This window comes from Pituophis catenifer, unplaced genomic scaffold (assembly GCF_029215685.1).
Source record: "Pituophis catenifer annectens isolate HBS135680 unplaced genomic scaffold, rPitCat1.0.hap2 SCAF_4, whole genome shotgun sequence".
NCBI classification, from domain to species: Eukaryota; Metazoa; Chordata; class Lepidosauria; order Squamata; family Colubridae; genus Pituophis; species Pituophis catenifer.
In genome coordinates this window covers 45169200-45195815 of record NW_027256884.1, presented here as the reverse complement: position 1 = coordinate 45195815, position 26616 = coordinate 45169200, and the positions used below count along the sequence as shown (strand labels likewise).

The 26616-nt window shown below is 38.2% G+C and overlaps 2 protein-coding genes across 4 annotated transcripts in view; one reads left to right on the top strand and one right to left on the bottom strand.

The window, feature by feature from the left end:
* The window catches only part of SHROOM2 (shroom family member 2), a 156032-nt gene extending 153069 nt beyond the window's left edge, over positions 1-2963 (bottom strand). For all 3 annotated transcript variants that reach the window (XM_070943258.1, XM_070943257.1, XM_070943259.1), the window contains exon 1: positions 2736-2963. In XM_070943258.1, coding sequence (XP_070799359.1) covers positions 2736-2963 — 228 coding nt within the window. The remainder of the gene's footprint in view (positions 1-2735) is intronic.
* Positions 2964-9355: 6392 nt separating this feature from the next.
* On the top strand, positions 9356-25785 carry GPR143 (G protein-coupled receptor 143). Its single transcript, XM_070943438.1, has 8 exons — positions 9356-9599; positions 12271-12380; positions 15222-15316; positions 15903-15995; positions 17880-17989; positions 18192-18300; positions 21339-21456; positions 25486-25785. Exons 1-8 carry the CDS (start codon positions 9356-9358, stop codon positions 25783-25785), a joined length of 1179 nt encoding a protein of 392 aa, XP_070799539.1.
* The last annotated feature ends 831 nt before the right edge of the window (positions 25786-26616 follow it).

The following is a 26616-nucleotide window of genomic DNA, read 5'->3' as shown; positions in this document are numbered from 1 at the left end:
TGAAGCAGTGAACATGTAACTATTTTCCTTGAAATTTCTTTTGAAAAAAAAAGAAAAGCAGATTTAGACAAATGATTGTTACCTCTATATTGAATAAGTATACACTGACAGAATCACATTACACTTGGTTTTTCTTTTTTAAATTCTGGGGGGAAATGTTTCATATAACAAAAATCACATTTTTGTTAAATGTCTCCAGCATAATAATTATAACAGAAGATGAAAACAGCTTGCATTTACCAAGTGATAATCTCTTGCCATATCCAGTTACAGTACATCAAGCCATCAAAATCTTGTAGAAACGTCCCATAAAATTTCCATTGTATTAATCATCTGGCAAAACAAGGCTGAATAGAAAGACTTTCAATAATAAAATCAAATACCTTATGATGTTATCTGTGTATACTGTGCAATGAATTACTATTAGTAAAGGATTATCAGTATTCAGCCACAGAAAATATCCTACCAGAAAACATATCAGTAGGTAAATCAAATAGGTATCTTTGATTGATTGAACAGCACACTATTATTGAACTAGATGTAACAATTGGCAATGTCTATGGTGTCACTTGTAGTTGGTAGGGGAGGATCATATGACCTCATACCTGTCTACTATTAAAAGAGGTAATGTCTCCTTCAAACTGAGCTCATCTCCTAGTGAATTATTTGATATGCTTTTCTTAGCTTTAGAAATGGTTTGCCATAGCTTTCTTCAATTTCTAGGCAATCCTAGGGCTTTAGGCTAGATTTAGAAGTCTTCCATCTCCTTGTTGGAGCCCAGACAAGAGCAGATATCATAGTAATATATTTGAACATTGATATATCTGAGGAAACATAGAACACCTATAAACAGCTTTTTCTTCTATAAACGTACCCTTCAGGTTTGTTTTCTTTTATAAAGGTTTTGGAAAAACCTTATAGCAACAACTGAGCTATATTATAGAATCTATTCTTTTCAATTATACATAAACTCATTATTTCAGCAACACAATATTTCCTAAAGTAATAAAAGTATTGTTATACTTATTTTTAAAGTTAAAGTTATAATAAGGTTATATATAATTACTTTTAAAGTTATAATAGCATATAATAATTCTACCCATCCCTGTGGGAAACAATCAGGAAATTATTGTTAATAATTTAATATTGTTCTGCTGTGCATAAACATGGAAATATGGTATTTAGGTTAATTTATTAATCAAGGTTGAGTTAATGATGGCTTAGCAGTCTATATGTATTTTACAAAAAAACTGTTACACAGTAGGGTCATAAATGCTATGAAACAATTGAGATGTAGTGCTTTGTAACCCACACAAGCATAGTATCTCTTTGTCATTAAAGCAGCCCCCTTCTATTTCTGAAAAAAGACTTTAATGGCTTTAATGAAAATTAGCTGTACTGTCCTCATATAAGATTCAAACTACATTTTGTAAATCATTTTTGAAACATGCATAGTTTATCACATATGAACTTCTGCAGCTTAATCCCTCACCAATGTATCAGGTTACAGTTTTCATAATTTTCAGCTCCTTTGTAGTCTAACTCATATGGAGGGCATCAGCGTCAGGAATATGACCTTACACACAGATTTTTGAAAGTAGTACAAGGAGGAACTTGTTTGAAAAAATAAAACTACGTACTCAGTTTTCACCATTAAATAAGAACTCTGTCCCCTTTTCTGGCAGGGTCCTTATTTTAGAAATCAAGTAAAGATCATAAGAAGTCATAAGTTAAGAATTTTAGTTTGACATATAGATTTATGGTATAACCCACAATGAAATGTTTATTTAGTACAGGTGAATAACAATGACAGAGAAGGAAATGAAGGAAGAGACTGCTTTTGTGGGTTGCAAAAGGAGGAAACTTCAGTGCTTCCACAAGGAATAATGTCCATTTTTAATTAACCACTATGTAATCATTCACAAAATTCAAAACAACAAATAGGATATGTAGATTATTTACCCCCAGCAACTTCAATTACTTTTTTGTTACTTCACTAAATATTGTACACAAGTGCAAAGGTGAACTTTCTTCCCAGTGGCAATCCAGTCCAACAACTGTGTGATGGCTGATGAATTAACTTGAAATGTTATTTTGAATTAATTAATGAGGCTATGGGGGTTATTAACTCTAGCAATGCCTATCAATGTTTAGTCACCTGAATGGGATGTACTAAGTATTTATAAAACAGTAAAGCTAAGCTTTAATACATTAATTACTTTTAATCACTGGGACTTGTGAATATTAACTATAATAAAAACACCTCTAAATACAATACTAAGGCACAGCCAACGTTTGCCACTAAAATGTCTGGTTCTTGATTGCACTGTCCATGCCCTTCCCCAAATCACCAATACGAAGCAGTGACCAAGCAGTTTTAAGACCCACGTTTAAAGGCTCGCTAGCAATCCCTTCCTTACAGGCGATCGCTAGTTCTAAATTAAAGACATTCAGCCAGTGGCAAGAACCTCGCAAGTTGTCCTGTTAAGGTACACCGCAGCCATCACCATTTCATTTCTCATCCCTTCCCCCCACCACCACACGGAACCCTTTGTATACTCAATTGTTCACTCGGTGTCAATTGGTAGCATAATCCTATTCTCCGGGCGGATCACATCAACAACAACTACAACAAAAACCCCTACGAAAGACGCTTCGTCCAGGGGCACCTCTTCCGCTTCGACCAGGTACCCACCAACTGCACATACGTTCGTGCAGTTCTTGCCCCTTCTTACCTTAGTGATGATCAGAGGTTCTCCATGTTCTCTGCCTCCTTTTAACGTAAATCCCCAAGGAGCTCCGCCACTTAATTGTACTTCCACCAGCTTGTACGGATCAACTCCTCTCTGCTCTCCTGTCGCCAGCTGGTGGGGGTGTCCTTGATCCATAAATACTGCCGGATTCAGCCTCGGATCTTTGTCAGGATTTCTTTCCTGTCCGCCTCTGAAGTCCATATTCTCCATAGTCTCTCGAAACTGCCGCCCCCCCCACACTCCCCCACCTCCAGTTTCTTCCTAGTTTGATCCCACGCGCCGCTGACCTAGGAACCACATACCTCCCAGCAGTTTTTCAGGCTGCTCCCAGATGGGAAGGGAGGGGGATTGTAAACCCCTTCCACACCCTGGCTCCTCCTCCTCTTCCAGAGTTCAGGCTTTTTCTTTCTTTCTTTCTATGAAAGAGAAGCCCAAAGCAGCCAAAGGGGAGAACAGCGAGCAAGCGACCCCAGGAAATTAGACTCGCTTGGCTGGACTACGTACTACAGCTCCCTCCAAGCATAAAGTATTTATTCGCGCTTTCATGGCTGTTGGCTTAGTTGCTTTGCGCACGCCTGTTAATATATTCACGGAAACAAACCGCGGCAGTTTCCCCCAAGGGAAATGCCGGAGAGCAGAGCCCGAAGAGAAACCAAGGAAGTCACTGAGGGCATTTTCCACTTTCTCCAGAAGGTGATACGAGCTTCCGTTTCGGATGGGAAAAGGGGGGGGGCTCTTCCCAGCAGGAAAAGGGGTTATAAAAAAGGGGGGGAGGGGAATCTCGACCTGGACAATCGTCCTTCCCAAAGGAGCCGAGGAGGACAGCAGCGAAAAGTTTTCTCCAACATTTAGGGGAAAGCCGCGAGCGGTATCGCCCTCACAACGGGAATAAATGCCTTTCCACTGGGGATCGTGGCCACCTTTCAGAAAACTTCTCCTTTGAGCGCAGTTTTGCGCCCGGTATTCTTGGAAGCGGTCCCGTTGGAGCCAGAGGGGTTTTATACGAGGAAAGGAACTGCAAACAGTCAACGTGAAGGTCCCAAGGCGCCGAGGAAAGGAGAGGCTGAGCCACGGCAACGAAAAAAAGGGGGGAGGGGGGGGAAATCCCTCCCTCTTCCCCTTCCAGGTTTTCTTAAAAAGCAGGCAGCGCCGGCTCCTCCCGGCTCCTTGGCCGCAGGGTTTCTCAGGGGCCTTTTCCCCTCCCGCTGCTTTGCCGAGGAGGACACGCACAACAGGCGCCTTCTCCGGCTGGCTAAAGGAGGCTTTTGTGTCGGAGGGCGCCGAGAAGTTCGCGCAGCGGCCTTTCAAGAGGCCCCGCGGGGTGGGCGTTTCAGCGGCCCAGAGGAAGGCAGGAACCGCCGCCTCCAGGATCTCACAGCACGAAAAAGTTCCGGCATTTTCTTTGCGGGGGGTAGAGAGGCGGGCGCCACCGAGCTACCTGCGAAACGCCTTGGAGGCGACATTTTTTTATTGTCAGAGGCCCCCTAGCGGCGGCTGTGAGAAAGAACAACGGAGAGCAGCGTCGCCTTCGACTCAGTTAAAGCGCTGCAGCCGTCTAGACAGCCTAGTCGAAATCCGGGTTTAACGGGGACTGAAGGCGACAATCTTTAGTCTAGTGTCCGGGGTCTCCAAGCTGAGCAACTTTTAAGACTATGGACTTCAGCTACCAGAATTCACTAGCCAGCATGATATCTTAACCAACTAGCCCAGGAGTGTCAAACTGCAGGTGAATTCACCTGCAGGGTGTTTAGAACTGGCCCACAGGGTCACGCTGCAAACAGAGAAGGACTGACCCGCGGTGCCTCTGCCAGTGAAAACACGTCCTCATGCAATTCTCTGCCAGCTAAAACGGAGCTCCGTGTGTGGTCCTCCCGAGCTCCATTTTCGCTGGCAGGAGGCCATTGCAGCCTCCCAAGCTCCGTTTTCACTGGCAGAGTGTCGAGCCACCACAGGCACCCCCAACACAAGTGTCGTTGAGGTAGCCATGCCTACCCTGGCCACGCCCACCTGGCCCCAAGGTCAAACACAACCCTGATGCAGCCCTCAATGAAATCGAGTTTGTCACCCCTGATCTAGTCTAGTGGTTATAAACCATGAGTCAGTGAATTCTAGCCCCACCTTAGACATAAAAGCCATCTGGGTGACTTTCGGCCAGTCACTGTGTCTCAGCCCAACCCATAATACAAGGTTGTTGTGGGGAAAATGGGTGGAGGAAGGAAGATTGTGAGTGTTCACCGCCTTGAGTTATTTATAAAAATAATAAAGGTGTATCTTTCTTAAAACCTATCTATTACATTGACAGTACAAAGTTGGTGTACTGATTGAAGTATCAGGCTAGAAACTGAGATTGTGAGCTCTAGCCTTATCTTGCCACAAAGGCAGCTGGGAAATCTTGGACCAATCATTCTCTTAGCCCTAGGAAGAAAGTAATGGCAAATTATTTCCAAAATCTTGCCAGAGAAACTGCAGGGATTTACCAAGACTGAGTTAAAGGCATTAAAATGTTACATTAACTCTCCCTTTGTTCAATGCTCAGAAGGTAGAAACTTACTGTTTTACAAATGAGGGCAAATTCACATAGCTGCTCTGTGTGGGGTCTTCCATGGTGGTGCACTGCAAACTATTGCCATTCAGGAATGCACATTGTGTGTTGTGCTTTAGGATCTGGAATCCATCAAAAGGATGTGCCAAGACTTCAAGTAGAAAATGCAGGGCTACCAGGTATGTGGTATACATGTGAACACTGCACAAAGATGCCCATCCCCTCCTGCCTGCAGCCACTCAGTGCCATGCATATGAATAAAGTCTGAGTTCTGACCATCACTAGACACAAGCTACTCCTTTATGACATCTCTTGGCTTGGTCTTTGTCATACAATTGTCATAGTGACATTGTTCAGCACAGCTGAAGCAATGTGTACCATACAAAATCACAAATGTCTGAGTTGTCTGATAACTCATTCTTCCAGTTCTGTCAATACCATAATACCAGGATTGCTTTGCAATTGTGCTTCCATACAAATCAAGAAGTCCCACTGCCATCTGCTTCCACTGCTACTCCATACAGTAAGTGCTAAAAATAATTGGAATGGATGCTGACTCTCAGCAGAAAACCAATCTCTGGTGGGGTTGCTGCAGCTACATATTGCTGGATACCACTATTAATAAGTGACTGGACCTGACTGAAGGAGAACAATTGCTCTTCTGTAATTGTTGTGATATCTAGAACAGAAGTCCAGGATCTCCATGCTCTTAAATATGGCAATTCACAGGGCACAATTCTGTGGTGAGCTCATGTGCATGGGAGTTAGAAGAGAATCAGAAGTACCATTAACAAAATGGTGGAGTGAATTTCATTGAGATGGTTGTGGGGCAGAGGAATGAGCAAATATGAAAGGCTGGGGTTTATATTATGAAACGTGTAATTTTTTTCTTTGCTGTTGCTATTTGTGCTAGATGTCAATGGATGTTGCACTGCGAAAGATGGACCTCTTAAACTCTTGTCAGTTATATCTGACAAACCCTAACTCTCTGCTAAAAGAAAATCTAATGTTACTGTATAATTCATTTGAACCATAAAAACCCATCAAATCCATAGTTAAAGGAAGCATGTAGTAAGACATGCTTGTTACTCTTGAAGGTACCAAAACTTTCCAGAAGCAGGTATCAGAGCTCTAAATGAGTCCTTCAAAAATAGAAACAGGAATGAAATGAATAAAGTTGAACTTTTTTCAGAAAATGTTTAATTTCCTTGTTTTTGAAATGTCATTGGAATCCATTAGAAAACAATTAGAGAAATCATTCTTCACTTTATATTAATTAACCTTTGTTCTTTAGAAAACCTCTGAATAATCTAATCTCAAAACTGTTGCTGCTAGTTAATATAAATCAAGAAAGGGGCACTTCTGACTATATTCTCCTTTCACTTTAAAACACTATTTTTTAATTGCAAGGTTAACCCTTCAAATCTTTTGATTTCATTTCAGTCTTATAAGGAGGATTACATCACAAACCATATTGCTGTCATGCTGTCTCCATTTCAGGGTATCCTGTTTCTTTCTTATGTAGATATAAAGTGGCAGAGAAATCAAACTCTTCCTCTTTCATTTTTTTTAAAAAACTACAGTTCTAAATGTGTAAAATGAATGAACAATTTCAAAGACAGTTATCTTACAGAAATTTAATGCTAAGAGGATGGTGATTATACAAAAGATTTGGTTTTCCTGCCTCATAGACCTTCCCCTCAGTCTAACATAAAGGCATGCATTTTATACACCAAAATAAAATCCTGCTCTGTCAGAAACTGTCCCTCCCCGCTTATCATGACATCAGATCAGTAGTGGGATTCAACTAATTTAACAACCGGTTCTCTGCTCTAATGATTTCTTCCAACACCCAGTTCACCAAACTGCTCAGAAAGTTAACAACCACTTCTCCTGAAATGGTGCGAACAGGCTGAATCCCATCACTGCATCAGATTAATTCTGCAATTAGTTACATGTTTATTTAGAAATGAGGAATTTATTTATGTATGTGGCTTTGAGGCCTTATATATTCAAAACAAATACAATCCCACTTGGTGAAAGCAATAAAATAGAATTTGTGAGCCATTTACTTATTTAAGATGAAAGTGTGACCAAATCCATGGCTTGAAAATGAACTTGAAGAGAGAAATCATGTCAAAATTATTCAAAACCTTTGCCAATAAAAATAGAAAATAATGAACTGAAGAATGTTGACAACTTACCGGTACATCTATGCCACTAAAAAGATGATCATAGACAGTAATGTCTTATCTAAGCTAGCTTGAAGAGCATTTCAGAACATCAGAGCCTACTTCAGGAATGTAATACTTTAATTAGTGTATAATATGTATGCTAACACAAGGTTTCACAACTTGGATATTAAATGCAAAAGCAGAACAGAAGTAGAAAAGTATACAAATGCTTAACATGTGACAAGACAAAAAATGAATCCACCAATAGTCAAGGATATATATTGTAATTAAGTGAGTAGCCTCACAGAAATGATAATGGATTGACCTCATTATACAACAACAGAGCAGTGTTGGACAACAACAATCCTTGGTTGGATACATGACCTTGAAAGACCTAGAAAACACGGAAATAAATGCTGGGAAAATAATGTGACTCAATTCAAAGGTGTTAACTGGAAACAATTTGCAGTCAGCTAAAGAGGACTTAATCCTGCAATAGATTGATTTGAACTGATAATCATGATACTGATTTATTTGCATAAAAATAAGTCTTATCAACTAAAATGAATTTCAGTACATATCATTGAATGTACTCTTAAGATGAAAATGAATACAAAGAACAGACTGAGCATATAATTAAAAAATACACAAATGCTAGGATAAATTCTTGCCTTTAGTTCTAGTTTTTTAAAGAAGACAAACTTCTTTAAAAAGGACAAAACTATGCAGTCTACTAACTGGAGTCTAGTGCTATGTTTTTCAAGCTTGGCAACCTTAAAATGAGTGGACCAACTCCCAGAATTTCCTTGCCAGCATACAGACTAGGGAATTCTGGGAGTTGAAGCCACAGAACTTAAATTTGCCAAGTTTGAAAAATACTAGTCTAGTGAAAGGTTAGCCTAGGCTGCAAAAGCCCAGTAGACATCGTTTGCCAGCTGCAATGACACAGAAAGCTCTACATCACGGGTGTCAAACTCAATTGCATCACATGACATATTGTGATGTATCACGATGTTTTTTGCCTTTGCGGAGCCAGAGTGGGCGTGGCCTGCGTGTGACGCATCTGGCCCGTGGGCTGCCAGTTTACATCATTGTCATTATCTAGTTTTCATATGGATTTCTGAGCTCAGGTGCGGTATGATAGTGCAAAGTGGAAATTCAAGATGCAGTTGATGGAGGGATGCTCAAAGCAATAACTAGTGGGCCCCGGCGTCAGATGATGTGATCTCAAGTCTCAAACCTTTTAAGTTCTTCAGGAGTGCTGAACTACCAGCCAACTTTGGAAAAACTGTTTTAGGGCAATCAGGATTTCAGCAAACAGATCTCCCAACTATAACAAAACCAAGTGAAGGGAGGAGGATCGATACCATAGCGAGTGACACTAACAGCCAGGAATCATTGATGTGAAACTGTAATCCTCTATCCCTAATTTACGAAATACGGAGGTTGATCCTTCTGAAGGGATTGCTTCTTTTCAGATGGCACCTCTGCAGAGCCTCGCTTTCTCTCTGAAGCCCCCACCACAACCACCACTCCAAGAGGGCACACGGTCCTGCAAGAAGCAATACTGTTTGAGTGAAGCCCTGCCAACGCCTTGGAGCAAAGAGAAGGGAAGACACGCGCTTCGGATCTCTTGCTCCCGCCAGTTTCGCTGCCCTACTAGGATTTCCGCCTGGTGAGGGTAAAAAAAAAAAAAAAAACGGAGCCGGGAATGGGAGCTCCGGGGGCTTGAGTCGCCACTTCGCCACATGATCCGGCCATCGCGTGACCCCAACTCTAAGCTGGAGGAAGAACAGGACAGAAAGCCTGCAAGAGCTTCCTAGGAGCGAGCAAAAGCGCGCGGCCCTTCCTCCCACCCCGACCCTCTAGTCTCCCAAAAACTTGCCATGGCCTCTCCGAGGCTGGAAACTTTCTGTTGCCCCAACCGGGACGTCTCCACGAAGCTTGTGGTGTCTTTCAAGCCGGAGGTCTTTTGCGGGGTCTGCCTTGGCAGCGCCTCTGCCGGGATTCTCTTGAGCGCCCTGCAGCTCCTCCCGAAGAAGGGCCGGGGCTCGCGGGCGATTTCCAAGGCTTCCTCCTCCACAACCATCCTCCTCTTCATCTCCGCCTGTGACATGCTGGGCTCGCTGGGTAAGGAGGTCACTTCTGATGAAATGGGCCGCTATATACATTTGATAATTAAATGAGGAGGTTTGGGGGATCCCACCAAAGAGCAGAGAGAGAGAGAGGGAGGAGCTGGGAGAAACAGAGAGTTTCTCTTCCAGCCACCTAAGGACGTTTTAATATAAGACTAAGGTGATGGAGAAATGTAAGTATTAAGTAACTTTGACAAGGCACATCAATAGTTTGGAACCCAATAGAGCTTCTCTAGCATTGCAGCCTGGTTGCTGCTTTGTAACAAGCCCAGTAATTTTAAGCCGACTTGCTCCTAGGTCAGGAAAAATGAAATTTCAGATGTTTTAAGGCCGAATCTCTTTTTTCTGCTCATTAACTTTAATGTATCCAGAGGGATTGAAAAGGCTTATCATGGCATTCCATACAAACTGAACAAGCCAAGTTGGCTACAGTTATATTACTGGGAAAGCTGTAAGAAATGACATTATTCTACCAGCATTTGGGTTAGTGGAACCAACTAACCCAAACAATACTTGAAATATGAAATTTTAATAGGGAATATTAAAGCAGGAGGTTGGACTAGAAGACTTGCAAGGTTCCCTTCCAACTCTGTTATTCATAAAATATGTTATCCTAGGACAATAGTACCAGTAAATTAGCTCCTCTGACATAAAGAAAAACAACAGGCAAAAAAAAAAAAGGCAACAATGTCTGGTAGAGTAGGTTCAAATTTATTCCTGGATTTTCTGATATGCAGTAAAACATGTTATTTCAAAGCAAGGTATGGTTGTGGTTTGTATTTGTGACTTGGATTGCAGTTGCTGTTGCTATCAGTTCATTTTAACATTATATAAAAAGCCAGCTGTTCTGTTGCCTAATTGGTTTGTCTACTAGTATGTAAGCATTCTTGACCCCCTTTCCACAGACTTAATACTCAAGACTCATAATTTGATAAATCTGAAGCCAAATAGAAAAGCCTTCAATGACCAGAATTAAACTTGCTGTTCTAAATGCAGATAGAAAGAAATATCTTTGGATGTGATGGGAATTGCTTCTTAATCCACATGCAGTTAGAGTTGGTATGCACTATAACAGAAAGTTGTTTTTTAAAAGATAAATTACTGTTAGGCAGACAAAATAGTAATGAATATTAGTTATTTCACAGTTTAATCCATAATCTCCAATGAAAGACTAATTAATGTGTTAAAAGTGACTCAGATAGAATATAAAGAAAATTGCTTTATATTTTTTTCCAAACATGTTTATTTAGATACAGTTTTTGCTTTTCTGATATTTGTAATACAGTTTGCAAAAAATTCCCATTTAAAAAACTCTTTCCCCCTTGTCTCATGAAAGATATTCATGAAAGCAGAATGGGAGGGAGGGAAAGAGAGAGAGAGAGAGAGAGAGAGAGAGAGGGAGGGAGGGAGGGAGGGAGGGAGAGAGAGAGAGAGAGAGCTCTTATTGACCTATTTATTTTCACTGCCACATTTCTTCTGAAGAATTTGGCTAAAACCATTCAGTTTTTAATCCCTTACATGTCTCAGTTCATGAATGAAATCCATCCTTTCAGATCTAACCATTCACATGACCATAGTGAAAATTTGAAAGCTGGGTCTGAAGGCAAGCATATGATTTTTCCTTATCCTTCTCCCACAACACAGCCATAGAAGCCAATCCTCATTAATCCAGTCAGTGGTTCTTGCAGTATGCAGTCTTACTGTGACAAAGGTCACTGAGAATGCAGATTATTCATCCTTCTTTCCAGAAAATAGCTAGGATTGACTAGAGAACTGACAAGAGATTCTTATATTGCTGATCCTTTCGTTATTGGCCAGGCAGGCAGCTGTGGACCAGAAGATGGAAGGTGGAAGTGTATGTATGTCAGAGGGAGTAAAACTGTAGTACTTCTAATCCTGATTCATACAAAAGATGTACAGTTTCTACATTTTCTATCCCCAATACATACACAGAAGCAAAGTTGCCAGTCACCCAGCTTTTAATTGTCAGGCCAGAGCCTTTACCAAAATACCACTTGAGAATGAAAACACACTCCCATTGCAATAAAAATAGATCTTTTCTGAACGATAAAAACAAAAGCAAAGAGATGGTGTCCTCAATCCTGCCTAACCTCACATAAGATGAGGGATGAGAAAAAGTAGATAAAAAAGAATGTTTCCCAGTCCTTAAGGCCATATCCCGAGTTACATGGGAAATAAGCTTTGGAAAGCAGAGCAGCAGAACCAAATCCTTGTCTATCATCTACCTTTCTTCTTGATAGCTGCTGCTTGCAGTGTTGTTGGCTGTTTGTATTTGAGGAGAGAAAGGGGACAGAGAAAGGCGCTGAAATAAAAGCAACAAAAATATTTGGAATATATATTTTAGAAAATGTTTTCCTTTTTCAAAGGTCCTTGAAAGCAGGAACCAAACATAAAATGGTTTTAGAATGACTAGCAACATAGATGGAATATAATACTAGTTCTAAAAATGGGCAGTTTTGAATGGGAGATTTAAAATAATTCAGAATAGAATAGCTTCAAGTTATAAAAGGAAAAAACAATTCATCATAGAAAACTGAATGAAGCCAATTTTTCTTTCTAATACTTTGGGAAAGTATGAAACAACATGAATTTTAAAGTGGTCAGAGTCGTACCTTATTAATATAGATTTATTCTCTTCCTTATAGGTATAATCTTCCGATCTATCATCTGGTTAGGGTTCCCAGACTTTGTGGCAAATATATCTTTAGCGAATCAAACTAATATATGGCCTGCTACATTCTGTGTAGGAAGTGCGGTAGGTATAAATGAAATAAATGAAATTGCTACTAAGTTGCACTGATACCTCTCTCCTTTGAAAAGGCCAGGATAGATTACTTGGGCTGTGTTCCCATTCTTTCTCACCCAGGGGAATATTGGAAATAAATTATTCCAAGATACAGGGATTCTGTTTGCCTATTTGTACAGGAAAAGAAAGATTCATATTTGATATGAGGGCACAATAAATGGATTAATGAAATAACAAGCTTAAAAATGGGCCTGATCAGCCCTTCGGTTGTAGAGAAAAAAAATAAATGGAATGCTGTATGCAAACTAAACTGGAAATTAGTACCCACAGTATTGTTGCAATTTACATTCCTCCAGGGCATGGACAGTGACTTGGAATGTTGGTGATTACTCCATTCCAAGCCTTCCTCTCGTGCTGGTCATGTGATCCCAAACAGAGCATTATATGGCCTGCTCTGCTTAAGCTTCCTAATGCACAAACATATATCCAGACCTATGACCGTTGGTGATAAAAGGATTATAAAGCATTCCGGAAGACGTGTTTCTCATGCTTTTGTTTCATATTTTATATTGGTAAAGTGATTCAGTGTATGAGCTTTATAGTGGAATGGAATAGGTATGTGACATCTCATGATCTGTTCACATTTTTTTTTAGTGTTGGTTTATGTGCAAAGGCATGCAAGAGCCATATATGTCACAACTATAGATAGATAAAAAAATGCTAGTGCAGTCTTCCCCTAATTAATATCCAGAACTTGTTCTGGAGTCCCATAAACACTGCTACAGTATTTGTGGTTGATGGGTGTGGTAGACTCCAACATATCATGAAAAAGGTTGCAGGAGGATGTACTGTATTGCTAATTCAAATAGCTAGAAGAACAGGGAATAGAGAATCATTATTTTTTGACTTCATAGTGGTATTTGGAAATCACCTTGGGAGAGAGAAAGAAGAGCCACAGCCTAGACATCAGGTTAAAAGATGAGTGAGTGGAGAAAGTATCCTCCAAAGAGTAAAAGTGAGGGATGTGAAGGGTACTTTCAGATTTGCAAGATTCTGCAAATGTAACCTTACAATGACAGAATTAGTACTCATAGTTGGGCTTCTCTGGACTGTCTCAAACAACTATGTATCTTTTATAGTAAACATGAAAGTAGTGTTAGACTGAATTGATAGAAAACTCTTCTCCAACCACATTCAGAACTAATCAGTAACTATTTTATTTCCTGAAGCCATAGAATTTCTCCCAATACAGCTCCTAAGTATTCTGAGCTGGAAGTTCTATAGAGTTTCTTAATATGAGCTTTTAAAAATTTGCAGGCAAATCTATAGTCAGCTCATGGGTTATAGAACTTGGTAAACACACTGTTATACTAGTTCTCAGATTTTATTTTTTCATTTATGCTAGTAATTTTGTGACTTTTGCAAAAAATATTTATTTATTTATTTATTTTATTTTTATTTATTTATTTTTATATGCCACCCTTCTCCGGAGACTCAGGGCGGTTTACAATGCGTTAAGCAATAGCTTTCATGCTTTTGTATATTTTATACAAAGTCAGCTTATTGCCCCCACAAACCAGGTCCTCATTTTACCCACCTTAGAAAGGATGGAAGGCTGAGTCGACCTTGAGCCTGGTAAGAATTGAACTCACAGTAATTGCAGGCAGCTGGATGTTAAATGCTGCCTTAGTAGGAGGCATTAGCCTCCTTATTTTTATATAAATAAAAAACAGGTTATAGTCTAAAGCAGCAAATCCTATGCCCATTTATTTAGTAATCATCATCTTGAATGTACTTAACTTCTGCTCTTCATTTAATATTTTGTTAATGTTTTTAGAGCAGCATTTGCTTTCAATAACTGGGTTTTTTAAAGTTGAATTTCATTTTTTTCTTTGAGAAAAAGTTTGACTTTCAGTATTGTATGCAGCATGATTAAATTATAACTTTCCGCAGGTAAGCTGTATAGTTTACCTTTGGCAATAGTGACTAAAAAGGTATAAGGCCAAAGTAGCTTAAGTAAAAAATAACAATTGAAGGAATTGAAGTGGAAGTCCAATAGAAATAAAGTTTCAGACCAGTCTAATATGCAGTGAAAATTCAGTCCCCATGAGCAAAAATGCTAGACTTGTAAACACTATTAAGAACTGATAAATGATCTAATCAAAATTTGTGAATTGTGTTCAGATAAATGGAATTTGATTGAAAACTTATATTCTAATTTCCATCCAATTTTCATGAGAAATATGTGCAATCAAGTTTAATATATTTAATAATTTTGTCATGAAGCACAGTCACTAGTCCTGAATAACCAAGATTATGAGAACTGCTCTTAGTTTCCTTTAGTTTGACTTCTCACCATGCTTAAATATCTTTTTAATATCTTACTGTTCTTTTGGAGTAAAAAAGAAATAATTCTGTAGTTGAATAGATTGTACATTTGGATTATGCAGGATTTTTGATTTGATTCTAAAGATCGCAGATTCCAAGCATCTGTCTGCATCTCTTTAAAGTAGCTTTGTGTTTTCCTATATTCACATGGCTATTGGTGAGATCAGTGGTATAATTCTGGGAAAAGATGCAGCTATGGTAAAGACCTGTATTCATGCTCTGGCACGATCTAAAACATTTCCCCCAAAATTATTTGAATTTGAAGCGCTGAACAAACATTACATATATCTGAATTTAGGAAGAAGATGCTACTCACAGGTCAGTAGAAATTACTTGACCCAATTGTCTTTGGTGTTCTGTGTAGTATACTGAACACAGCTGGACATAACATTTCAGACTTGTAAGTAACAACATGTCAATAATCCTGTTCTAAGTACATAAGATTTTCTGTTTGTTTCTCAGATGTGGATTCAACTTTTGTACAGTGCTGTCTTTTGGTGGCTGTTTTGCTATGCTGTGGATTCATACTTGGTAGTTAGAAGATCAGCAGGAGTGAGGTATCACAAATGAACATTACATTTTAAACATGGGATATTTTCAGGATGGTATATTTTCATGATTAGGTGCACATTTAGATAGCTTTATCTTCATGGATGAATATGGATAATAGTCTGCTTAATAATTAATATGAGAGCCAATTTGGCGTAGTAGTTAAGGCATCAAGCTAGAAATGAGGCAACTGTGAGTTCAAGTCCTGTCTTAGGCGCAGAGCCTATGATCTTGGATCAGTGACTTTCTCTCAGCCCTAGGAAGGAGGCAAAGTCACCTGTAAAATGCAAGGATTTCTCCAGACGATATCAGAGAATTGAACACAATTGAGCAGAAGGAAAAAAAAATTCTTTGCTACTTAATATTTGCTTTCAACATTAAATTGGCTTTTATTCTGTTTAGATTTGCTGCAGAATGTGTATTTTTATATTGGTATTTTCTATTGTTAGATTGTATTGCTTTTCAAAAGCTTACTTTGTATTCTTTTTTCACCATCAGTTCAATTTGCCTTGAAATATGAAAGTACTCATGTAATTTTAAAACTTGACAAGGAACAATATTCACATCTTATTTTTCTTTCCAATATCCTTCTAGTACTATTGTGTTATACCATATGATGACATGGGGCTTGGCAATTTTGCTGTGCGTGGAAGGAGTTGCTATGCTCTACTATCCTTCAGTTTCTAGGTAAGTCTAACATTGCCTGAATTTTAAATCATTTCAATTATTTGTTTAAATTAAAGGACACTGAAGGATATTGGTTGGATCCATATTTATTAAAAGGAGGGGAATCTAATCATTTGAAAGCCAGCTTCACTACCATGATATACAATGGAACCAGTGGTGGGTTCCTTCCGGTTCGGTCCGGTTTGGCCGAGCCGGTAGCGGTGACGATATGACATCACCGAACTGGTTCTCCCCCTCGCCCTCCCACCCCCCACCCACGTTATTCTTACCTTTTATTTGGTCCCACCCCCAATCTATTGCTGCCTCCTGAGTCCCAGCTGATGACTAGAGAGAAAAAAACTGTTTAAACTCTTGCCGTGGGCTTCAAAGGGCCGTCCTACAGCTGATCAGTGTTAAAAGCAAACAAATGAGTCGGGTCGTAAGTGCGAGGACTGGTCGTAAGTGCGAGGACCTTCCAGAAATGACTCTGACCAGCTAGCCACGCCCACCTAGTCACATGATCTCCAAGCCACACCCACAAAATAAGCCACGCCCACAGAACCGGTAGTAAAAAAATTTAGAACCCACCCCTGAATGGAACCCAACCTTTGTTATGTTGTTCAGTCTTGAGGAGATACTTGTCCAAAGTTAGGAACTTGTCAGTGTCTATAGACTGCATGGGAATTTATATTCTGGAGAAAAAATTAGAAAGTATACACATGTCAAAAATAATTAAAAGACCTGACTTAATATTTACTTGGGTAAGTCTTAGGGTTTAATTACTATTATAAGGAAAATCCTTCAGGGCAAGCTCTTGTCACAATACAGTGCTAAGGTGGATAGTGACGGGAGTCATTTTAGGGGAACCTAAATGGATGCAAATGTTTGGATCTTCCTCCCACTACTAGCTTTTGTTTTAACTGCAAACATCCATTTTTCCAGAAAATTTTAATCTCACAAAGGAACTCTAGTATTGGGAGGCCTGTGAGAGATGGGGAATTTTTAAAGCAGTGAGATGTGAAATTTGTATATGAAAGAATACAAATTTCTTTCATTTTTTTGTTTGCTGAGGGCGGTTTTTTTGTTCTGTGTTCTCAAATTCTCAAATGGGCCATGTAACCAACAACCTGCTGTATTTGTATAACCAATTAAACCATTAAGAAACATATCATTATGGAATTGCAACTGACTCTATGTCTAATTGTTGTGCAATGAGCAAGGAGGACATGAGAGAAAAGAGGGAGGTGAAATAGAGAAAAGGGTATAAGAGAGAATGAGTGATTTCACAAGTTTGGGATGTTGTCCTGCTCACCTCTTTAGTACAATGCATGCAACATTGTTGCAACCTTCAACTTCCGCTTTTATATTTTAATAGCTCTCTGCCTCCATCACAGTTAAAGATATTTTACCTGAATGACTTAAATGCCTTTACTTCTCCAAATACAAGTTATGGAATAATTTCTAATTTTTCCACTTAGAACATTAGAATAAATTCATACTTAGCCTTTTTGGTGTCGATCAGGTTAGTATTGATTTCTTGCAGTAGGCCATTTTTTAAATACATTTCAATCCCTTTTCTTATTTTTCTATAAATTGGATCAATTAAGTGGCCTCCTGAAAGCTTCCACCTTCATAAGATTTCTCCATATAATCATTCTTTGTTTGAAAAATAATCAGTTACTGTACAATCACTACCAGTTATATAATATATATTTGTTCACACAAATACAGCCTTCTGTCCAGCTAGCAGTCGATGCTGCCACACTGAAAATGCCTATTCAACATGTATTCCTAATTGCATTGGAAGCAAATCACAAGAAATCTTCCTTGATTAAGCAGGAATAATTTTCAACTTGGGAACAAATAAATCAGAATTATAATCTGTCCTTTTTCCCTACTTTACAGTTGTGAAAATGGATTGGAGCATGCAATTCCTCATTATGTCACCACGTATGTTCCACTGGTGCTTGTTTTGATGGCCAACCCAATTCTTTTCAGTAGAACTGTGGCTGCCGGTAAGATTCCAAATGGTAATTGGATTTTTAATAGGAAAAAAATAAGATTAACAAAGCAATTCTACTTACTAGAAAGTGGGGGCAGGGCAGATCCATGGTATATTGCCTTCTGCATTCAAAATGTGGCAGGCTTGCTCTAGCTAGGCAGGATCGGCTTCTTTGTTGAATGATATAATGAACACACTTCATTTCTGCTTCTCAGTTGCATCTTTATTGAAGGGAAGACAAGGAATCTACACAGAGAATGAAAGGCGGCTGGGGACAGAGATTAAAAATCGCTTTTTCAAAATTATGCTGATCATAATTGTTTGGTAAGATTAAAAAAAAATAAAGGAAACTTTTCAAAGACAGGGAAATCCATATGTTGGATTTTTGGCTGAACTATATGTATTTTCTTAATCTGTAAATGCTCCACTGTAATTTTAATGTAAGATTCCTTTGTCTCTTCCTGTTATAATGCAAAACTTTTTTGAATGTTGCCTTTGACAACAATATTTATCTCTCATATGTGGTGGCACAGTGATTAGAATGCAGTATTGCAGTGGTTAGAATGCAATATTGCTCATTCCCAGGAGTTTGATCCTCACCAGCTTAAGATTGATTCAGCCTTCCATCCTTCTGAGGTCAGTAAAATGAGGACCCAGATTGTTGGGGGCAATATGCTGACTCTATAAACTGCTTAGAGAGGTCTGTAAAGCACTATGAAGCTGTATATAAGTCTATGTGCTATTGCTATATATTAATGTATTATTTATATATCATCCAAAGCAGATTTGATTTTATATTCTTGGAATAAAATTTTCATAATGGAAAATGTTACCAAATGTAACTGGAAAGATCATTCAGGGTACTAAAAAACTCTATGAAATATTTGCTTTGAGACTGTTTATCCCACATATAACAACCAAAAGTTATTGGCAACAAATTTTGGCATTGGGGGATTTAAAAATAATAGGAGAGGATGAGCTGGAACATAAAGCAATAATATATTTGAAAGGATAGGAATTTCTGGAGCATTTATGTAACCTATCATTGATTGACCCAATGTCAGGTTTAGGTTGTTTTTGTATTTTTTTCCCATTATGCAATCATAATTCATTTGTCATGATTCCATATACATCCCTTTGCAGGATGAGGACTATTAGATTTAGTTGATATAAATTAGATAATAATGAAGCTGATGAATGAATCAGTCTTAATGTCAGTATTCATCATCCAGAAAAAATCAGTCAAGGTATCAAATTATGCCAGACAGTAAAAGCAAAGGTGATATGCTTAATAGAGAAAGGGAAGTTAAACTCTACAGTAATGAGCTGAAAAGGAGGTCTTGGGGAAAAGCTGATGGAAGATTAGTTTAAAAATCAAATTAGAACATAGGGAAATATGAATTAATTACTTGAGATGTCAGGAAAAACTAACGTATGATATAAAAATACATACTTATGTTGGGCAGACCTCAGGTTTCTCAGAATTTTAATTTTGTAAATACTGTACAATTTATAGCTATAATGTATATACAAGATGCAAGTTTACGTTTTAAAAAAATCCTCCAAATTTGAACGATTAAATAGAGCTTTATAGTTATTTCATCAAATAAATTGATAATATGCAATCAGCTAGGTTTTGATTTTTAGCAACCATGTAGATACCATAGATTTTCTCAATGACAAAAATCAAATAAACAAACTCCAAAATCAAATAAATATCCAAATCATTCCATCTCTCAGCTGTCTTCTCTTCAGTATAGTAGTACAAAATAGTCAGGATGACACTTTTTTTGGTTCTACTATTAAGCAATTCAAACTTAAAAATTATTTGGTGATTGACCTTAAAGAATCTACAGCAGATTTTGCAGTAGATGAGGAACATTGCTATCCACTCCTGCCTTTCTTGTTCTTTGAATGTACAGACCTCTGGCTGTTAACATGTCAGTAACACTGAAAACCATAACTGGGATACAGTAACCTAGTCTCAGCACTAATATGGAAACAAAGTAAAATTTCTTAGTCCTATACTTTTATGTATGGTGTGCGTGTGTGTGCATATACATACTTATACTATATACAGTATATGTGTGTATGCAGATAACTATGGATATGCAGATATAGATAAAGAAATCTGAGAGCCAATTTGATCTAGTGGTTAAGGTACCAGGCTAGAAAAGGGGAGACTGAGTTCTAATCCTGCCATAGGTATGAAAGCCAGTTGGGTGACCTTGGGCCAGTCATTCTCTCTCAGCTCAATCCACTTCACAGGGTTTTGTTGTGGAAAATATAGGAGGTGGAAGGTGTGTTGAATATATCCACTGCCTTGAGTTATTTATAAAAATAATAAAGGCTGCATATAAATAAATAAAAATATTGTTCTGAATACTCAAACACCACAGTGATAATAAATTATGTTATATATATTTAGCAGTGTTTTTATATTAATTATGTTTTAGAGATGTTTAGGGAAGGGGTCAAAAAATGTCAAGATTAGGTGGGCAACTGTGTAATCAAAACGCCTCCCCTTTTTAATATGTGTTTATGAATGTCACAAGTAAAAAAGGGGGAATTGCTATCATATAGTTGCGCCCACAGTCTTGACTTTTATCAACTCCCATTGATGTTCCTGTCATCATCTCTTTTTATAGAATTTCTTATCCACATTGTTGTTCAAAGTTTGTGGTTTGGAACAAAGTTGCATTTTCTGGCAGCTTCTGGCTTCTAGGAAGCCATGTATTCTGATGCCACCAAGGATGGAACAGTGAGATGATAGATCTTACTATTGAACTTCCCGTAAGATACATCAGTGGTAATTAGGGACAATTGTGGTTATATGGAGACCTCTTACTTACCTCTTTTCCTCTTGTTTACATCATTCTGGTTCACCTTTTGAGTAGATAAATGATATAAAGCTATTATAGTTGAAAGCTTTTAATGACCAGACTGTGGGCTAAATTAACCCTGCATAGAGTGTATAAGAGGCTTTCCCCACTTCCTAAACAGTAAGTCCTAAGGAAATATAATCCATCAGATGAAATATTGTCTAAGTGCTCTTACTATTTTTATTGCTATGTAATAGCACAGCTTGATATAATAGTAAGAATTTAAAAATTTATTCATTTTATAACTGTTATAATAGTGCTCTAACTAAAAACATACTATTTAATAATTTTTCTGTGCTTCTGTCACTTTGAAGGGATTTTAACAAAATAATTATGTGTGTACTCATACTAATATTTATTATCCCTGAAAGGAAAACAAGTAATGTTGATAAAAAATTGTTTTAATTTTGCTTTGAAAATAACAAATAATTATAAAGCTTTCTGTCTTGTTTTTACCCATAACTTTTACATCCATAAAAGCTGGTCATCAAATATCATAAATGAGGGTCTTCTGTTCTACCTGGAAATGCAACCAGATATCAGTGGAAGCTCCTTGAAAAATATCAGAACTGCAGCACTGATCACATGGATTATAATGGTATGGCCTTTTCTAGCACATTGGTTACAGGGAAACAGCCAGCATATTTAAGATCTCCTCCTGTACATATGGATATTTTAAGCAAATTTACTGGGTTCACACTTTATGTGATTTGATTAACAGTAATTTATTTAATAATCTGTGATAGCTGAATTTGTATAACAGTGTTAAGCCCAGCTGTGGCTTTGGATATTATAGCCATGCATAAATGTATTAAAAATTTGTTGAGGTGACTAAGGGGAAAACACATTCTAAGATATTTTAAATAGTTTGTATATACAACTTGTATATACAAATATATGTATCCAGTGGTGCCTAGAAGTTTGTGAACCCTTTTGAATTTTCAGTATTTCTGCATAAACATGACCTAAAATATGATCTGTTCTCCACACAACTAGATAAAGAGAACCCAGTTAAACAAATGAGTCAAAAATATTGTTCATCTATTGAGTAAAATGATCCAAAGTCACATATTTGTGTCTGGCAAAAGTATGTATTTTATCTAGTTTTGGGGCTAGTGTGGGGACTAGATCATGTTTCAGGGTTCACACATTTTTAAGTATTACTATAGCTGTATTAATGTATTTATATCAGTTGAGTCATAGCACACTTAGTTCCTTGTAACTTCTTTGCCAGTTTTTCCTCTTTTTTCTCTTATATTGTAGCGAATATACACCAAAGCTTGTTCTTCTTCTCCTCTGCCTCCTGCTACCATTATCTTTCCTACAATTGCTTGCTAATTGCTTGTTAGATATTAAGAACCTTTAGAATAACAAGTTACATGATACCATAGATAATTCTCCTTCCACCGTCAGCAAAAGAAGTTTAAAAAGTTATCCTGGAATAAATAGCAAGCAGGTTATTACAATATTGATTTTGGAAAGTTATAAATGGACTAAGGAATGGATTGGAAATAAGATTTTGAAATTAATAATAAGAATCCTTCATGTGAGTTGTTTAAAAACTTATTTAAAATATATGAGGAGGTTGCTGAGCCTCAGAAACAACCAAAATGAACTAAAATTATAATTAAAGGAGAAGAGACCCACTACAGAATGGAGAAAATTGTTTTAACTTTGGAAGAATTAAAGAATTACGTGAGAACAATGCCCAAAGAAAATTCTAATAAGAATGTCTGCTACCATAAAAATAAGTTTAAAAATGGAGATAGAAGTGAATACAACTGACTATAAAGCTGTATTGAATTTGGATTTTAAAATGTCAGGTTACAAGAATGATACTGAAAAAAACATTACACTGGATTTGCCATTGAAACTGGTTGATGTCTTAATAACTAAAATGGATGCAAATAATAAATCAGAAGAATTATTTGGATAACTTTTTTAAAATCTTTGTCTTACAAAGAAATGTTTTATACTCATGAAAGATTACCAGAGAAAAGAAAGAGAAAATGAAAAGATATCAGCATTTTGGATACTATTTAAAGGGAACAAATACAGAGATTTATAAAAACAAATGAAATATAAAGTTGTCTTATTTGATCAAGGTTAAAGTATATATAATGTTTTTTCTAGTAATTCTTAATCGGTTTTCTCAACTAGGGCTGAATGACAAGGCTTTAAAATAAATAAGCTATGAGAAGAAGCCTTTTTTGTTGCATTTTTAGAGAAAATGATAAACTATGGTGTTAGAAGGAAAGGAAAAATTTTTAATCTGATTAAGGTTAAAATATAGATGTTGTTTCTAGTATGTGTTAAATTTGTGAAGGAGTTTCTGAGAGAGACAAAGAGAAAATGAAAACAAATAAACTTGTAAGCTATTTACTTGAAGAGCTTAAAATTCAAGATTTATAACAGGTTGTTTCTGATAGTTCTTAATGTATTTTCTTGATTAGATCCAAATGATGAGGCATTACAGATTTGTTTATAGATAAAAAATATGGGAAGAAATTTTTTGTTGTATTTTTAGAGAAAATTTTAAGTAAGTGTGTTAAAAGTAAAGAAATATAAAATTGATTTATTTGATTAAGGCTAAAAAATGCAAGTTATGTTTGGTTTAGTTTAGTTTAGTTTAGTTTATTTGATTTGTATACCGCCCTACTCCCAAAGGACTCAGGGCGGTGAACAGCCAAACAATAAAATACATAGATACAAAAAATTTAAAAACCAGATAAAATCAAATTAAATCATTTTGGCCCAGACAGATTAAAACACCCCAATAATTTAAAAACAGATTAAAATTTACATATTTAAAAAAGGGAAGAGATTAGGCCAAGCCCGCCTGATGGAATAAAAAGGTCTTCACAGTGCAGCGGAAGGTGCGCAGATCTGGGATCCTCCGTATCTCCGGGGGGAGCTCATTCCAGATGGTAGGTGCCCCCACAGAGAAGGCTCTCCCACTAGGGGCCGCCAGTCGACACTGTTTGGCTGATGGCACCTGGAGGAGTCTCTCTCTATGAGAGTGTACTGGCCGGTGGGAGGCTATTGGTGGTAGTAGGCGGTCCCGTAGATAACCAGGTCCTAAGCCATGGAGCGCTTTAAAGGTGGTAACCAAAACCTTGAAGCGCACCCGGAAGACCACCGGGAGCCAGTGCAGATCGCGCAGGAGAGGTGTTACATGGGAGCGTCATGTCGCTCCCATTACCACCTGCGCGGCCGCACTCTGCGCCAGTTGGAGCCTCTGGGTGCTCCTCAAGGGGAGCCCCATGTAGAGAGCACTGCAATAGTCCAGGCGGGAGGTGACGAGGGCATGAGTGACCGTGCGTAACGAGTCCCGATCCAGAAAGGGACGCAACTGGCGAATCAGGCGAACCTGATGAAAAATCCTCCCGGTCACGGTTGTCAAGTGCTCTTCTAAAGACAGCCGTGAATCCAGGAGGATGCCCAAGTTGCGAGCCCTCTCCGTGGGGGCCAATGATTCGCCCCCAATAGTCAGTGATGGCATCAACTGACTATATCGGGACGTCGGAAACCACAGCCACTCGGTCTTGGATGGGTTGAGCCTGAGCCTGTTCCTCCCCATCCAGATCCGTACAGCCTCCAGGCACCGGGACATCACTTCAAGGGCATCGTTGGGGTGATCCGGGGTGGAGATGTACAGCTGGGTGTCGTCAGCGTACTGATGGTACTCCACCCCGAAACCACGGATGATCTCGCCCAGCGGCTTCACATAAATGTTGAACAGGAGAGGTGAGAGGACCGACCCTTGCGGCACCCCACATATGAGGGGCCTCGGGGTCGACCTCTGTCCCCCTGTCAACATAGACTGCGACCGGTCAGAGAGAAAGGAGGAGAACCACCGCAACACAGTGCCTCCCACCCCTAACTCTTCCAACCGGTGCAGCATGATACCATGGTCGATGGTATCAAAAGCCGCTGAGAGATCTAACAGGATCAGGACAGAGGAGCAACTTTTAATGAACCTTTGCTGATTAGGATTGAATAACGATTAGGGTTGAATGTCAAAAATGTTATAATTTATTTTTTAATTTTAAAAAGATCCTAAAGAGAGAACAATTAAATTATTACTAGAGATAGTCTTTGACTTACAACCACAACCACAAAATTTCTGTTGCTTATCAAGGCAGTTGTTAAGTGAGTTTTGCTCCATTTTACAATCTTTCTTGCCACAATTGTTAAGTGAATCACTGTAGTTGTTAAGTTAGTAACACAGTTATTAAGTGAATCTGGTGAGATACTTCTTATGATGGCATCAGTGAGATCTAAAACAGAAGATACTTCCACACCAGATCAATTTGTCCAAAATATTTAACTTAAGCCACCTCACAAAAAAATTAGGAGATACCCTGAAGGACATATATCTACTCTATATAAATAGCAGGAACGTAAGGAAACCAGAATTACTTAAGATATATTTTATTTCTGCATTTTGTTGTCTGCTTTTTTATAGAGGATGACTGTGTGATTTGAGGTCTGATTCTTTAGTCTGAAATAGGAGATAATAATAGCACAGAAAGCTGGGCTACTTCACTGTTTTAAATCCTCACTAAAAAGTATAATAATCTGCACTTTGGTCCTCAAATAACTTCCTCTGTTCTTTCCTTCCTAGGGAGTGCTGAACCCCATGCAAGGCTTTCTTTTTACATTGGCTTTTTATGGCTGGACTGGTTGGAATCTGGACTTGCAGTGGCAGAAAAGCCCAATTCCATGGGATTCTCTGTCCACCTCAACTGCTGCTGGAAATGGCTATGCTTTGCCAAGCGGAAACTCGGTGAATTTCCATGACTCAAAGAAAACATCAACAGTGCCCATCCATCAGACAGATGAAACTTTAAGCATACTGTCTGAAGGAAATCTGGGCACCAGTGAGGGATTAATGAAGAATTCTCCTGTCTACCAAGGCTGGTAAACTTCAGGATTCACTCACACATTCACTGGCAAGATTTTAACTGCCTTAAATACTGTTAGCTTATTTATTCAATTACTAGATCAGTGCTGAGGAATGAATGGCTACATGATCCAGACCTTGAAGAAATGTTCCACTTAATATTTACACAAGGTGACACATCCGTTTTTTAAATGGGATTTTCTAATCCTTTATTTAAAAAAGCAAAACAAAAAATAAATGGTTGTTGAGGCAAATATGATACTAATAAATTCTGAGCATGTCAGAATGAAGTACCAGTAAATTCTTTAATGTACTTCTACAGGTGAAACTCGAAAAATTAGAATATCGTGCAAAAGTTCATTTATTTCAGTAATGCAACTTAAAAGGTGAAACATATATGAGATAGACTCATTACATGCAAAGCGAGATAGTTCCAAGGCTTGATTTGTCATACTTTTGATGATTATCGCTTATAGCTCATGAAAACCCCAAATTCACAATCTCAGAAAATTAGAATATTGTGAAAAGGTTCAATATTCTAGGCTCGAAGTGTCCCACTCTAATCAGCTAAGTAAGCCATAACACCTGCAAAGGGTTCCTGAGCCTTTAAATGGCCTCTCAGTCTGGTTCAGTAGGAATCACAATCATGGGAAAGACTGTTGATCTGACAGTTGGGCAAAAAACCATCATTGACACCGTCCATAAGGAGGGAAAGCCTCAAAAGGTAATTGCAAAAGAAGTTGGATGTTCCCAAAGTGCTGTATCAAAGCACATTAATAGAAAGTTATGTGGAAGGGAAAAGTGTGGAAGAAAAAGGTGCACAAGCATCAGGGATGACCTCAGCCTGGAGAG